Source organism: Aspergillus novofumigatus (genome assembly GCF_002847465.1).
Source record: "Aspergillus novofumigatus IBT 16806 chromosome Unknown P174scaffold_2, whole genome shotgun sequence".
NCBI classification, from domain to species: domain Eukaryota; kingdom Fungi; phylum Ascomycota; class Eurotiomycetes; order Eurotiales; family Aspergillaceae; genus Aspergillus; species Aspergillus novofumigatus.
This window is the reverse complement of record NW_020194275.1, coordinates 1,992,444-2,007,026: the sequence shown is the minus strand read 5'-3', so window position 1 is coordinate 2,007,026 and position 14,583 is coordinate 1,992,444. Positions and strand designations below refer to the sequence as shown.

The following is a 14,583-nucleotide window of genomic DNA, read 5'->3' as shown; positions in this document are numbered from 1 at the left end:
AGAGACGTGATGTTAATATTTTTTTTGGTTAACATATAGACAGGCCTGCCTCGGGGCTATTTCGCTGGTGGCTTAGTCTTAGAACCTTAGTCTTACTGGTAACGCCGTATATCTTATGACAATTTTAAGCAGCCTGCCATACGCTTGACCATGCGCTGCTCCCTAGAATATAGAAACTAAACAAGATGGGGTATCTCAACAATTGTTCCTCAGCCTCAGTAGGTGTCTTCATCTCCACCTCCGCCTCCGCCGTCTGCGAATCCGTCATCTCCGTATTCATCGTCGCCAGCATCGAAGTACTGTTCCGCATTGTAGTCACCGCCCATTTCATCATCATCATCCTCAAAGTCGTTGTCGACGATCTCTTCCTCCTGATCCTCATCCGGGTCCAACACATCCACCTCTTCTTCCCGCTCTTCTCGCTCATCCCGCTCAGCGTCCTCATCTTCGTCGACGCCCCTTCTACGCTTGGTCTCCTCGACATCCTGTTCTTCTTCCTCATCCTCAAACCCCCTTTTCACTCCGATGCGAGGTCCCTGTGGCACGTATCCATCCATTGCGACCGAGGGATTGAAGTTCGGCTGGATCGTCTTCCACAGCTGGCGAGGGAAGAATTTCATAACTGCAGCCAGTCAATTAGCCACCCGTCAGCGGTTATCCCAACCCCAAATATCCCGCTGGCACAAAACTCACCATACGGACGTCCTTTCAACTCCGGCCGGTCCCGCTTCTGCTTCTGGTACTTGCCCGAATACGTAGGCATTCCGTGGAAAGGGTCAAAGTGCGCACGAGTAGCCTCATCTTTTCTTGCTGTGACTGAGGTCGATTGGAGGACGGAGTAGTAGGGCCCGTCATGGAAGCGATCCCGCAAAGCTCGGTAGAAATCGACCTGTTTCTGTTCGCGAGGGTTCAAAAGTCTCGCGCGGGGAACATTATATCTCTGCACGCATTGTGTAAGTAACCCTATCCTTCTGCCAGAGAGAGTTGTCGGAGGATCGCTGCAACATACGGGAAAAAGAGGCGTAGGCGCTGTGTCTGCTTCCCCGCCAGGATCGGCCTCCCAGGTAAATTCTGCACCGGGGAGCTTCCTGCCTTTCTTTGCTCCAAATCGAGACATGTTGGCTGGACGGACGGCGGAACGAATAGAGGGCCAGAGCTTCTGGAGCAATCACCTATTACTCAGTCCGCCATTTACTAAAGAGCCCGTCCGAGTAAAAATATAGTGTCCCGCCGATGACCAGTTGTGGCCTCGAGTTTGATGACAGCAACGACGAAAAAAAGTTCCGGCGGAACTCCGCCTCACCGCCTTTGCTCCACTTCTCCATTTGGAAACCAGGGCATCGGATATGAACCCTACAGATCGTGATGGATACTGAGGCTAACAAGTACGCTGCGTAAATATCTCTAGCTACGTTTGCCTGAAAACAATAGAAAGCATCATTAGTTTGTAATCTATCTGCACATTTTGAGCTCCATATCTGCGTAGAGTCGCGGCGCTCCCAAGCACAGACTCTCACAGCCCTACAGTCGCAACGCGAGCGGTATTTTGCGCGACAGGTCCCCATGGACCTTCGCTGACTCGTTGTCTTAATGTACGGACAATATCCTCGAAACCTGTTACTTGGCCGCCCGTCTCCTTCAAATGGTTATACAAGGCAACAAGGACCTCGTATTTCGCGGTGGCAACTTTCCACACAATGTTCTGAGTGTCTCCTGCTCCACCTGCAACAAACTCCGCATAGGAGCGCGGTGGCTTGAACAAATAAGGCAGCAGTATGGTCAAGGCTGGAGGTGTGAGGATAGCCCAGGCACCCGAGGACGGAAGCAATCCTTGAGTAGCTGGAGATAAGGTGCCTAGTGCCTCTTCTGAAGGCAGCTGATACCGGGAAGTATCAGGGACGGGTGATATGACCTCTCCCAACAGCACTTGCCAGTTAGCTGTGATAACAGCCTTCATGAAAGATATAGCTGCTAAAGAAACATCCTTCATCGCCAAGATGTCAGCTGCAGCTACGATATCTGTCCAGAAGTTCGGATGCTCATTCAGATACATGAAATAGAGGACACGGGCCGCTGCAGCTTCTTTATGCCAGTCAGTGGGCGTCTGACCAGAAGTATTGAGCTCCATCGAATCGCTCAAGTCGAGCTTCTGTGGCCCGTGGAGTATTTTGGCCAAAGCATCCAATGCCTCTCGGCAGGGGGGACTTGTCGGAACAGCCAAAAGAGGGTTGACGCCGTGCTTAGAGGCCTCGACGAGTAACACACGGGGTAAGGAGGAAAGGATGACAAGTTGACCAGCGGGGGCTTGCCCGTGCGCCCATTGAGAGGACGAGATACCGAGCGAGTCGGAGATCCGTGAGATGATCTTGTCCAGCAGGCTACTTGGATTCTGCAGCAAGTGATTTGGATATAGCTCCGCATACTGTGCAATGTAAGCCATGATGGGGCCACGCATGTATTGCAAATCCACAGTATCCAATTTCGTCTCATCCAGGTATAACTCCAGTACGCTGGCATGCAGACCATGAGCGATCAGAAAATCAAGGGCCGGCGAGGAGAAAGTCGACGCAGACTGCACATAGACTCTAGCTCGCAGACCAGGAGCTTCAGTGTCAAGTAGGTCCCGGAAGAAGCTCAGTAAGGTCATGTGCATCAAGAAATCGCTCTTGTCGACCATCCGACAAGCTGCAAAATGCAGAATGCTAGAGGCATCGTACTTAGCTTCAATCTCCCGGATCTGAGAACTCGAGATTAAGTCCCATCGTAGATGGCCTGCCTTGACGATGAAACCCATAAGCCTTCCCTGGGAGACAGTCCTCTCGCGTTGCGGGCGGGCGCTTGGTTCATTGTTCGTGAGACTGCACAGGGAGAAGAGGCGCCCATAGACATTCTTGTCAGTGAAGACTCGTCTCCAGAATAGACCTTGACCTCCTGTGCTATCTTCAGCCTCATGGGTATGTGTTTCGTTTTCCAGCGGACTGGCTAAATCAATCTCCAGTAGAGCCCAGAGAGCGTCAAAAGCAGCCTGAGCGACGGCTGTCGAAGTAGTCGTAAGCCAGAGTTCGACGAGCGAGGCAACCAATTCAGGATCACCAGCAACTATCGCAGCATCACTGGGAACTCTTCCTGCCTTTCTCAGGAGAGCTAGAGCCAGCAGGTTGACGGATGGCGACGGTGCTTTGAAACCGGCGATAAAGTCAATAGGAGGCTCAACGGAGCGGATATCAGTGAAGGAGAAGTAGGTTGTAGCCTTGATACCAAGAGTAGTAATCGGCGTGGGATCTTCCTGGAGGACCGGAAGGAGCTGTGAGATTAGTGTCAGAAGGGTGCCAGGAACCCTACGATCTGTAGTCTCCGTAAGCTCCAGTTTTAGCTTGTCGATGAGAGAAATGTCCAAAGGAGTCGAAGGATCAGCCAGGACATGCTGCAGGTGAGCTTTGACTTCGTCGTACGATGACGGAACAGCCATTTCGTCCGTAATAGAGTATCCTAACCGCTTGTCAAGCTGCCGGGACACTTTGGAAAGATAAAGCGGGACTTTGTAGATGCTCTGGACAACAGCGGGGAAGCTCACAACGGCGTTGCAAACAGCGCAAACACCAACCGTAGCTCCAATCAGCTTGGGCAGTTGGCAGTTAACATCGCCTTTGAATGATGATGATACCAAAAGACTCTTTCTAATTGTCCTGCTAATATTCTACTTTGCGCAGCTTCGGAGTCATGGCTGAAACTACTGGCTCTCTAGTCTCCCAGAAATCGTCCGATTCAGGGCTTCATCTTCAACTACATCCGCTGGTTCTCCTCACCATCTCAGACCACATCACCCGTCATGCCGCGCGATTACAACAAGGACCGATCATCGGAGCTCTTTTGGGACAGCAGAACGGACGTGTGATTACATTAGAGCACGCATTTGAATGTATCGTGACCGAAGGAGCAAACGGCGAACTGCAGCTTCTCCACGACTGGTTCGTCGAACGAATCAAGCAATGTAAGTGCGGAGCTTATACTCAAGACCTGCATCAGTTCTAGCTGACTATGCTCCCTACAATAGTCAAGGATGTACACAAGTCCCCTGCCCTCGACTTCGTAGGCTGGTGGTCAACAGCCTCGCCTTCTGGTCCGGACGCATCCCACTTGCCGATCCATCGCCAGATCCTCCAGAGTTACAACGAGTCTGCTGTATTCCTCGCATTCCACCCATCGCAGGTGCAAGATGCATCCAGGAACGGCGCCAAGCTCCCCCTGACCATCTACGAAAGCGTATATGAAGGTGAAAATGCGACGGAGAACGGCAAGGCGATGCAAATAGACGGCGAGGAGCAGTCGCTCTCCATTCGATTCCGCCAACTGCCGTTCTCTGTCGAAACGGGAGAAGCCGAGATGATTGGCATAGACACGGTTGCCAGAAGCGCAAGGACAGCAGCAGCTCTGCAACCGTCTGGTTCGAGCTTGGGTGCTGCCACGCAACAGGACGCCCAGACTAGCCAGAAAACCGAGGCTGGTCAGGCCGAGCCGTCGCCAGACACTGTGGTACTCTCTCACGAAGAGGAAGAACGTAAGATCATCATACTTTGATTCTCTGGGACTTACCAGCTAATTCAGCGCCGCAGTAATGGCCAGTCTTAACACCCGCCTCAACGCCATCCGCACGCTAGAGTCTCGAATCTCCTTGATCAAATCCTATCTTGCCAGTGTATCGCACTCATCCGAAGACCAATCCGCCGGAACCACAAAGCCACCCCTCTCGCACCCAATTCTCCGGAATATCAACTCCCTCTTATCGCATCTATCTCTCCTGACGCCGGAACCGGGGAGCGCCTTCGCGGCGGAGAGCCTCGCCCAGCGAAACGACGTCCTCCTGGTCTCCTTGCTGGGACAGCTGGGTAATAGCATCAAGGACATGCGCGAACTAGGCCGCAAGACTGCTATCATGAACAACATCAGACAGAGCAATGCGTCGCGGAAGACTCAGTTGGCTATGCAGAGTCGGCTTGAAGACGAGTTTCTTTCGCGAGAGGGGATAGCACTTAAATAGTGTGGTTTTGCCCAGCTAAATGCACGTGATGACCTGCGCTTTCTTAGTGACTGCTCGATCTTTTATGGTTCATGGTGGCGTTTGGCGTTTCGCGTTTCGCTCGTAGAAGCAAGCATTTATAACGAGGGATTAGATAGTGAATCAAGACATGAGCCAAGGTAGCTTGAGCTGGAATACCACTCTCATTGCGAAGGAAATGATTTGTATAGTAATTGCATACGCACCGGCAAGCGTACTAATATATCAACTGCTATTGTACAAAGAAACTCATCCAATGCAATCCCGCGTTTCATGAGAAGTGAATCATAACAAAATGCAGGCGAGATTTGCTGGTCCTGGCTCCCAGCATCTCGAAGTCATGCACAAAGCAAAGAAGGGGAAATTGAAACCAGATCAGAGTAGAAGAAAACTGCCACAAATGGAATACGACAGAAGGGTATATCAACAAAAACAGAAGAAGAAGGCAAAAGGGATGCCTGAAGAACAAGCCAGCTGGTTCGTAGCATGAAGGAAGGGAAACGAAGGGCGGAACATCATCATTCCTGGGGTCGAGGTGAACTGCAACTCAGGCTCATTACTGTTGACGATCGTCTATCGCCGGCTGTGCTCATTGTCAAAGTGGGCAGGCGGAGGCTGGTACGGATCAGGCATAGGTATAGGCGGTTGCTCTTGCAGGTAATTCTGATCGTACGGATGATGACCGGGAGCTCCCTGCTGAGATTGGGGGATATTGGTGCCAGCGTGTAGATGGAGGTCGTCAATGTCCGGTACCTCGTAAGGGTTGTTGTGGTGTTGCTCATAAGGAGAATATGGTTGCGGAGAATGAGATGGTGTAGGTTCCAGCAAGGACGTGCTACTCAGCCGCTCATGCTCATAGTCATATGGTGGGGGTGCCAGGTCGCCGGTCGACTGCAATGTCGGATTTGGCTGCGCGTGCGAGAGAAGAACTTGGCCTTCATCATCGGGAGATGTCCCGTATGGCGCCGGTCTACTGCCAGCCATCGTGGCGCCTGCGCCTTGGTAGGCTGTAACATCTGTCCGGGAATCATTGCTGGTCGTAGCGAGACCGATGCTCTGAATCTGATAGCTGGGATCCAGCGTTCGCTTCTTACGCCCCACAAAGAGCCAGCGTATGCTGCGGCCAACTGCCTTGGCTAAATCCAGCGGATTGACCGAGTCAAGGAGACCTTTCATACCCCAGCGACCACCCTGATAAGTCGCTTTGCCGTTGCCATAGAAGTCAGTCACCTCATCGGCGTGTGCGTTGGCGAGAGAGTACGGCCTCCACGGGAATGCCCACAGATGCAGAATGGAAAAGATCGCCATCTCAATGCAGATGAGTAGGTTGGGGAGTCCAACTTTGAGATCCTGTTGCGCTATTATACCACTCGGCTTGATAGCTCCGGAGGAAGAGAGAAAACTGATCAAGGTCTGAACCGAGCCTCCGAGTCAGCATAGTTCACGAATTGGAAAGAAAGGGCTCAACTCACAGACTGCCAGAACGAAAGGAAAATCACCAGCTTGATAGAGACGATTTTCAGGAGTGGCGAATACTGGTTAATATCATTCTTGATCTGGTAATAGAATTGGATCAAACAGTACATTGCAATCGAAACAGCAACACACTCCACTGCCATACACTGCTGATCGTCAGAACACGGCTTGAGATAATCGCATAATCTAGACATACCCATATGTGCGAAAACGCGGGATTCAAACTCTCCTCGCAATACACATCAAAGTGCTGTGTGATAACCGCAACGATGGTCATCAACACCCGCAAAAGGCAGTATTGGAAGACTCCTACCCAGATAACCTAGCAGCATAGCAATCTTAGCGTCGTCTTCCATGTAGCATGCGAAACCAGCTTACATTAAACCATGTGAGCCCGCTCCTGGGTACTCTCCACATCCCTTCCTGCCCGCCGCAGCATTTCTGAAGCCAGGGTATGGGCCAGATCCATTGCTTCGGTGTGATTCCGCGAAAATATTCCTTCTGGTTGTGGAGGTCCGGCGCAACGTAGTGGCAGAGTAAGGCGAAAAAAGCGGCAATCGTGAACGCTTCGTAGCAGTTGCCGATCAGTTCATAGTAGACCGCATTTTTGTAGAAGTAGGTGCTCAGCCAAGCGACGAGGGAGTAGATGGGGATCATCCATAAGATTCGAATAATACTAGGCAAGCAAGCACCAGACGTTAGTCCTAAGCGCGTGTAGAGGGGTAAGCAGAAGTGGGGGGCGGAAATCATACTGTCGCTGCTCTATCGGTTTGCTATAATGTGTCGCATGGCTCATAATCAAGTAGAACGAAATGGCGGCGGCGAAGAGAGCGAAAGCGCCCCCAACAATGAGGCATAACTGATGAAAAGTGAGACCGCCATCCCATAAGTCGACTTCGGTGACTGTCAATATTCATTCTCCGGTTAGCCAGCACTCGTATTATAACAACACGGGAGAGGCGTACTCGTTGAATCCTCCAACGTTGTATTACAAACCGGCCACCCCATGGTCGCGTCAGTCAGAACAAAGAGTTATTAACGAGAGTGCTTCAAAGGTGAAAAAAAGAAAGTGGAAAGAGAAGAAAGATATCACAAATCTCCGATCCGAGGGCCAAAAAGTTATTGATTGTACAGCGTATGGATCTCTATCTTATCCGCCAAGTCGGCCTAGTCCCGGCGCGGCAGATCAACAACCCCTGGAACCAGTACACAAGGGCGAATATTTCTCGGCAAGGTCGCGGGCGACGACGACAATACTTGGCAATACGTCTAATTCAGGGGTGATGAAGACTGGCGATGGAGGGAGAGGTCCGGTATATTCAGTAGAGCAGTGAAAAGAGTTATGAGCTCCTGGACAGACAAGGAAGAACAGGTATATTATCCATGTGAAAGAAACTGCAAGCGCCTTGATCAAACCCAGGATTTAAGAGGAATAGAAAGAAAAATCTCAAAGTTTTGCGTATGATTTGTCGATTATTATTACTGATTCATGGTAGCAGCGCGATCGCATACACGGTACAGCCACAAAGGTCCGCTAATAATAACAATGGAATGGAGACACATGGATCCTCATGGGGACTGCGCCTCAGGCACCAGAATATTGAAACACCACGGTATCCGTAGATTAGGTACCTCGTACACTGGAGGAGCGCGTTGCTGCCTCAGGACGAAGCTTCCTTCGTACTCGTAGTAGTCTAACCGTTAATGGCCAAGCTTTGGTCAAGCCTTTCCAAGCATAAATCTGCTGACTAAGCACATAGAGCGTTGATTGGTAACTGGCAGCATAAGACCATTACAGTGCCAGATCATGGGCAGGGATTCAAGGGATCTTCTCGTTATCGGAACAGGCTCTGCTGAGGCTAGAAAGCTTGTTTTGCATTGTGATAGATCTTCATGCCTAATATACACTTGTGCGATCGTCCATCTCGTTAAGAAGGAAACAAATCAGAGAAATCAAAGTTGCGTCCCGAGCCCAACGAAGTGGCACTTTTGCGGCGAGGTAGAGGGTAGATAATACAGTATTTTGTCTTTCAGTCTTACAGCTGTCAAAGATCTCTGGTCGTTAGTCACGGCCTCGTCTGGCATCTCTCCATGAGTCCGCCATGCCGCCTCCACGACCCCGGCCACGGCGCCGTCCGTTGCCACGGCCTCCATACTCCGGTCCATTGTCAACGAAGAAGTCACCGTCTTCAAAAGTGATTCGCCTATTCTCATCGCCACCACGCCGCGGAAACGATCCCTTCCGCAGCATGTCGTCGAACCGATCCAGACGTCGGTCGGCCACTTCGCGAGGGACACGGAGGTAGTAGAGCTTTGGTTTAGTCGTAGTGGATTCAAAGAGATCATCCAGTGGCTTGAATCCTTGCCCTGGTCTAGGACGAGGCTCTGGGGGAGGAGGGCCGCTAGGACGTCTGTCCTTATTGCCCATGCTTGCTCTGGGACCCAAGGGAGGGGGCGAGAGAAGTCAGTCGAGGCTCGACCGGGAGCTTGACGCGAAGCAACACCCTTGGGATCCACTTCCTGCAGAACAGCCTCGACACCATCGTCGGTGCGATCATACCGGACTTCCCAACGAGGCGGGGGACCACGGCGCCCGCGCGATTCTTCCTCCCTTGCGACCCATTGCTGCAGCTTTTGCTCGGGAATGAAATCAACAAACAAAGCTTTTCTGTTGCTTTCGTTGGGCCAGACAACACCATGTAAGGAGGTTCGGGCTCTCGAGGCAGCCGATATATTCGCGAACTTTACAAAACAGTGCGTTTTGATAGGATCCAAGTAAAAGTCAACGATCACGTCAGGATCGGGTGATGAGCCCGGGGCCGTTGCGATGCTGATAAGATGGTTTTTGAGTGTGGCAGGTTGAAGAGGGCGCATCAGTCCATCGACATACAACGCTTCGGTCGCGACATGTAGCGCGGGTTCGACCTCGGCATCTTCCATTTCCGTATCTGCTGGAGGTGATGGGGGGCGAATCTGCTCTCTGTCTGCTGGTGCAAAAAGGTCTTTGAAACGAGCATCTTGCTTGATAGGCGCAGTTCCCTTTGTCCGCACATCATCACTTATCGATACACGGCGGGTCGCATAAGCGTTTCGTTCATCTCCATTTTGGTTATGGGCCCGTTCGTTCTCTTCAGGGACGGCGGCGGCCTTCTTTCCAGGACTCTCTTCCACATCCATAACGTCACGATCTTCAGGAAGTAGAACTCGGGGCGACACCTCCTGTGCCTTGGCCCTTTTGCTTGCAACCGCCTCCGTTGTTGGGATGGGAGTTTGACTGCGGCGTTTTCGCTTCCGAGTGTCTTCGATCATCTCCTCCACGGGGAGGGGCGTTGACAGCCCGGTAGTCTCTGCCGATACTTGAGTCGCAGTCTTCTCAGCAGAATCTAGTTCTTTAGAGTCCGGTCCTGCAGTAGTAGGCTGCACCGGTTCTGCGCTTCCGGGAGCCTGCTCGACCGGTTTCACAGGGTGCTCAGCTTCCGGCTGCGGTGGCGCAAGTGAAGGCGCACTGCTTTCACCGCCAGCTCCAGCATCTGCAGCCTGATCAAATTCAGATTCCTTGCTAGAAGTTTCAGGTTGTGTCTGCTGTAACGACTCCTCCGCCTGCTCCTCCGCTTTTGTATCAGTCGTCGATCCTTCCTCTCGAGGCTCGGGCTTCGGTTGCTCCGTTTGTACATCCGATTGCTGCACTTTCTGTTCCTTTTCAGGCAATCGTTTCCCTTCGCCGCCCTCCTTGGACTCTTTCGACTCCGCCGCTGTCCCCTGCGGCTTTGGCTCTTCTGGATGAGGAATGACGGCTTCGGGTTCTTGCGCAGGCTGTTCAGGCGATCGCTTTACTTCATTGTCTTCTTTGGGCTCTTCGGACTCCGGCGCTGTCACCTGCGGCTTGGGCTCTTCCGGTTGAGAAACGTCGGCCTCGGGTTCCTGCGCAGGCTGTTCAGGCGTTGCCTGCTTGATATTTTCAGGCGCATCTTGAGATTTTGCCGATTCGCCATTCGGCGCTCCACCCTCTTGCTTGCCATCTGCTTCCAGAAGCCTGTCGATGAAATTTTGTTTGACCCTCAGACCAGTCTGCGGAATACCGCGCCGCTTCAGCTCCGCTTTCAGATCAGTCACTTTCCAACTCCGATAATCAGTCATTGTGAGGGAGTAGCGCGCGTTCGCAGGATAAGAGCATGTATAATTTATTCGAATTTTCTGTGTGAGGTTGAGTTAGGTAGTGGTTGTCATGACTGGGTGTTGCTCGACAAGATGCGATTCCTTGCAGCATAGGGTAGCTCCAAGTGTTGGTCGTTGGAAGCAGTAGGTGGAATGATGTAGGCGCTAGACTGCTTACGTACTAGTGCTGGCAGCAGGTTTACCCAGGATGGATAGACTCGACAGTGAGTTGCCAGAGTAGGTTAGTCAGATTCCCTCTCAATAAACAATCACCGAGTCCATATTATTATTCAGAGCAGCTTGATAGCCCTTGAATACCATTATTGACAATAAGGTATTGTGGTGTGGTTCCACTAACAACAAATTTTTCGAAATAGCGTGGCAGTCGAAATCATTCACTAAGATATATACCCCTGAGAAGTAGATCTCTCTATCCACAATAACCCAACACCGCATCAGCTTTTTCTTTAAATGCCTTCATTGCAGCGCGATACAACTCCGGTCCAACACTGATCCGGGCGACCCCGATCTCTCTGAGCTCTGGTACCGTCAAGGATCCCTCCTGTAAGTTCATCTTGACATTCAGTCTTCCATCAAAAGCTTCAACCAGCCTCTGGATCTCCTCCTTGGACACCCCTCCCCTCGCAGATCCACCCCAGACGAAAACTGTACAAGCCCCAGCCCCCAGGTATGCTCTTCCCCTTTCGATTGCTTCGTCGACTGATCCTCCATTTTGCCCATCGTGCTTGAGAAGAACATCTGTCCGCGCATTGATCGCGAAATCAGGCACCCCTGCTTCCCTCGCAGCCTGCATGGCAAGCTGAATCCGCTCCACAGCCTGTGACATCGGCCGCAGTCGATTGTTGGCATTATCAAAGTCTTCGAGGTTGCAGCCGACTGCTCCCAGAGCGATGACTTCTCGGATCGTAGCGGCTACATCTTCATAGCCGTCTTGAACATCCACTGTCAACGGGATGCGTGGGAGGCCGTCACCGTTGGCCTTCAGAACAGCGGCAATCGAGCGCACAGCTGCTAGATTCTGTGACAGGGTCAACTTCTCGTCTGCGATGCCTTGAGAGGCGGCAACGGCGTAGCTGGCGGTAGCGATGGCCTTCGTCGAGGGATGCTCGGCAATAATTGAGGCGGTTGCGGCATCGTAGACGTTTGTAAGAACTAAGGGCTCTCCCGGAACATGGAGTTTGCGAAACTTGACTGCAAGGTCATTCTGCATGGTCTTGGATGTCATGTTGTGGATTATAGCGGTGAGGTTCTGACGTCTGTTGTCTTGTGCTCCTTTGAGATTGCGAATAAGATATATGATACAGAGCAAAATATACGAGCGACTACTTCATTGGAGAAGAAAATCTGTAGCTTTATATAGGAGGGGCTGATGACTCTTTTGATGCGGGGTCCTCGTATTCGATATAGATGGAGCTTACTACGGAGTATTGCTCTCAAATTGGCTAGTCAGAGGAAGGCGTTGTCACTGATGTTTCAGGCCTCGGTCGACAGATTCATTAGGCGATAATAACTGCTGCTTCATGGACGGAGTACGATTCAGCGAACTAGCCTTCGTATAAAAGCACCAGTGCCACGGCTCGCTTTCAACGCTTCCTGTGTCTTGCTGACAATGTACGTCATCCAGTGTTCTTCCCTTCTAGAAACTTTTTGTAGTTGTAAAAGAATTCGAAAGCAATCTGTTCTGCAATCAGGGGATAATGTCCCCATTAAGCACGGAAGCGTAGGCATATGCTTGAATGACCTCTGATTCGGTAAAGCAAACCATCTACCTCAAGATGTCTGGATGGGACTTCCTTACGGCTACCATTCCTGATCGTTAGAAAATAATAAGGACGAGCTGGTATCTGATATGACAGGTTCCTGGCGAAGTGACTCTTTGGCTAGTGATCACCATGATGCTGCACCTACGACAACTGGATAAGCAATCATGAGTCATCAAAAGGCGGTAGCATAGTGATGACAGAAAGCGTTTCACCGCCTTCATGTGAACATAGACATTCTGATAGGCTCAATATGACGAGATCTGCCCGCGGAGTCATAGTGGACCCCCGATTTTCGGAGTCAAGGACCCTAGGTACCTCTGTGCCTCTCCACTTTTGAACTTTTTTCTCGATGTCTTTTTTCTCGCAGTTCCATCAATTGTGAGGATAATTTCCTATTCTTTCAGTCACTCGTGCTTTTCCATTTCGTTGTTACATTCCCTGCATCAACAGGCCCATAATGGCGCCTGAAACCAACGGTGCTCCTGGAAAATTCCGTCAGTATCCCCCCTTTCACACTTTCGCCCTTGTCTGGTTGCCCCTCATTTTCATGACCTCTTGACGAACAGCTACTAAATCCCGTAGAGAGAGTTGCCTCCTTACCTGAAAACCCATATGCGAAACTCATCTCGGATCAGTCTATCGCTATTATCCCGTCATTTACTCTGGAATCGGGTGTGACCCTCTACAATGTTCCTGTCGCCTACACAACGCGGGGTGAAATGTCCCCCAACCGTGACAATGTGCTGGTAATCTGCCATGCTTTGAGCGGAAGTGCCGATGTGGCCGACTGGTGGGGACCTCTGCTAGGCGGACCCGGTCAAGCCTTTGATATATCGCGGTTTTTCGTCATCTGTTTGAACAGTCTGGGTAGTCCTTACGGAAGTGCAAGTGCCGTGACTTACAAGGATGGCAATCCCGAAAAAGGGCTGTATGGACCTGAGTTTCCTCTTACGACTGTCCGGGATGACGTGAGGTTAGTGGACTCAGACGTCAAAACTTGAGCGTGACGTTACTGACCAAAGCAGAATCCATAAGATGGTCCTGGACGACCTGGGCGTCCGGCAGATTGCAGCTGTCGTCGGCGGTTCCATGGGCGGCATGTTGACCCTTGAGTACGCCTATTTCGGCAAAGACTATGTCCGGGCGATTGTTCCAATTGCCACCTCTGCCCGCCACTCGGCATGGTGCATCAGCTGGGGTGAAGCTCAGCGGCAAAGCATCTACAGTGACCCCAAATATGAGGACGGTTATTATTCATTCGATGACCCTCCATCCACCGGTTTGGGAGCGGCACGCATGTCCGCTCTTCTGACCTACCGAAGCCGCAATTCTTTCGAGTCGCGATTTGGTAGAAACGTCCCCGACCCATCGAAGAGACAGAATATCAATGGCACCGAGCGTTTGCCGACTCCGCCGAACGAACACTGGGCCATTCATAATGATGGTCATAAGACCGGCATGTCTTCTCGGGCCCCAGCGAGCGCAACTCACCTGGGCCGCAGCAGCCCTCTGATGTCCAATATATGGATCCTCAGTTCTCTGGCACAAAGACCTTTAGCTCTCCCGTCAGTAACAGTGACAGAAAGCGGCCTCCCACCTACTTTTCAGCGCAATCCTATCTTCGATACCAGGGAGAGAAGTTCGTGAAACGATTCGACGCCAACTGCTACATTGCCATCACACGCAAGCTGGACACTCACGATGTATCACGATACCGGGCCAGTCCAGGATCGGAAGATCCCGTCAAGGAGGCACTATCGCAAATCGAGCAGCCAGCGCTGGTTCTTGGAATCGAGACCGATGGACTCTTTACTTTCGAAGAGCAGAAGGAGATCGCGGCTGGCATCCCCAACTCTCGACTCAAGCGAATTGAGAGCCCGGAAGGCCACGATGCATTCCTTTTGCAATTCGAGCAGGTCAACCGATACATCTTGGAATTCTTCCGAGAAGTCCTGCCGGACATCATGGCGAAGCCACCTGCCGACGGGGTAGTACCCGTTGACGGAGTTATCAAACTAACCAAGAGCAGTACTTTTGGAGAGGCGGAGGTCGAGGATATCACTGCATGGTAAGCGGAGACGCATATCGACCGAATCGACACTGGCGCATTTA

The 14,583-nt window shown here is 51.5% G+C and overlaps 8 protein-coding genes across 8 annotated transcripts; 3 read left to right on the top strand and 5 right to left on the bottom strand.

The window, feature by feature from the left end:
- Positions 1-105: 105 nt before the first annotated feature.
- Positions 106-1,234, bottom strand: P174DRAFT_438771 (DNA-directed RNA polymerase III subunit C31). The gene is made up of 3 exons (XM_024826622.1): positions 1,010-1,234; positions 694-940; positions 106-622 (listed from the first exon to the last, which is right to left on the bottom strand). The coding sequence occupies exons 1-3, from the start codon at positions 1,115-1,117 to the stop codon at positions 216-218; spliced, it is 762 nt and encodes a 253-aa protein (XP_024685571.1). The 5' UTR covers positions 1,118-1,234; the 3' UTR covers positions 106-215.
- A 199-nt stretch (positions 1,235-1,433) lies between these two features.
- On the bottom strand, positions 1,434-3,510 carry P174DRAFT_438770 (uncharacterized protein). The gene has a single exon (XM_024826621.1). The coding sequence runs from the start codon at positions 3,467-3,469 to the stop codon at positions 1,514-1,516; it is 1,956 nt and encodes a 651-aa protein (XP_024685570.1). The 5' UTR covers positions 3,470-3,510; the 3' UTR covers positions 1,434-1,513.
- A 165-nt stretch (positions 3,511-3,675) lies between these two features.
- Positions 3,676-5,203, top strand: P174DRAFT_401899 (COP9 signalosome complex subunit 6). Its single transcript, XM_024823941.1, has 3 exons — positions 3,676-3,991; positions 4,055-4,558; positions 4,614-5,203. The coding sequence occupies exons 1-3, from the start codon at positions 3,721-3,723 to the stop codon at positions 5,036-5,038; spliced, it is 1,200 nt and encodes a 399-aa protein (XP_024685569.1). The 5' UTR covers positions 3,676-3,720; the 3' UTR covers positions 5,039-5,203.
- A 12-nt stretch (positions 5,204-5,215) lies between these two features.
- Positions 5,216-5,588, top strand: P174DRAFT_96291 (uncharacterized protein). The gene has a single exon (XM_024832499.1). The coding sequence runs from the start codon at positions 5,352-5,354 to the stop codon at positions 5,544-5,546; it is 195 nt and encodes a 64-aa protein (XP_024685568.1). The 5' UTR covers positions 5,216-5,351; the 3' UTR covers positions 5,547-5,588.
- P174DRAFT_401896 (OSTA/TMEM184 family protein) lies at positions 5,231-7,678 on the bottom strand. The gene is made up of 6 exons (XM_024823940.1): positions 7,498-7,678; positions 7,285-7,435; positions 6,911-7,208; positions 6,729-6,854; positions 6,529-6,678; positions 5,231-6,469 (listed from the first exon to the last, which is right to left on the bottom strand). The coding sequence occupies exons 1-6, from the start codon at positions 7,538-7,540 to the stop codon at positions 5,630-5,632; spliced, it is 1,608 nt and encodes a 535-aa protein (XP_024685567.1). The 5' UTR covers positions 7,541-7,678; the 3' UTR covers positions 5,231-5,629.
- Positions 7,679-8,391: 713 nt separating this feature from the next.
- P174DRAFT_448652 (SAP domain protein) lies at positions 8,392-10,784 on the bottom strand. The gene has a single exon (XM_024828778.1). The coding sequence runs from the start codon at positions 10,667-10,669 to the stop codon at positions 8,486-8,488; it is 2,184 nt and encodes a 727-aa protein (XP_024685566.1). The 5' UTR covers positions 10,670-10,784; the 3' UTR covers positions 8,392-8,485.
- Positions 10,785-11,117: 333 nt separating this feature from the next.
- Positions 11,118-11,933, bottom strand: P174DRAFT_364605 (isocitrate lyase/PEP mutase family protein; the record flags this gene model as incomplete). Its single annotated transcript, XM_024822002.1, has 1 exon — positions 11,118-11,933. One exon carries the CDS (start codon positions 11,931-11,933, stop codon positions 11,118-11,120), a length of 816 nt encoding a protein of 271 aa, XP_024685565.1.
- Positions 11,934-12,928: 995 nt separating this feature from the next.
- Positions 12,929-14,543, top strand: met2 (homoserine O-acetyltransferase; the record flags this gene model as incomplete). Its single annotated transcript, XM_024824649.1, has 4 exons — positions 12,929-12,965; positions 13,054-13,444; positions 13,497-13,870; positions 13,924-14,543. 4 exons carry the CDS (start codon positions 12,929-12,931, stop codon positions 14,541-14,543), a joined length of 1,422 nt encoding a protein of 473 aa, XP_024685564.1.
- Positions 14,544-14,583: the final 40 nt, after the last annotated feature.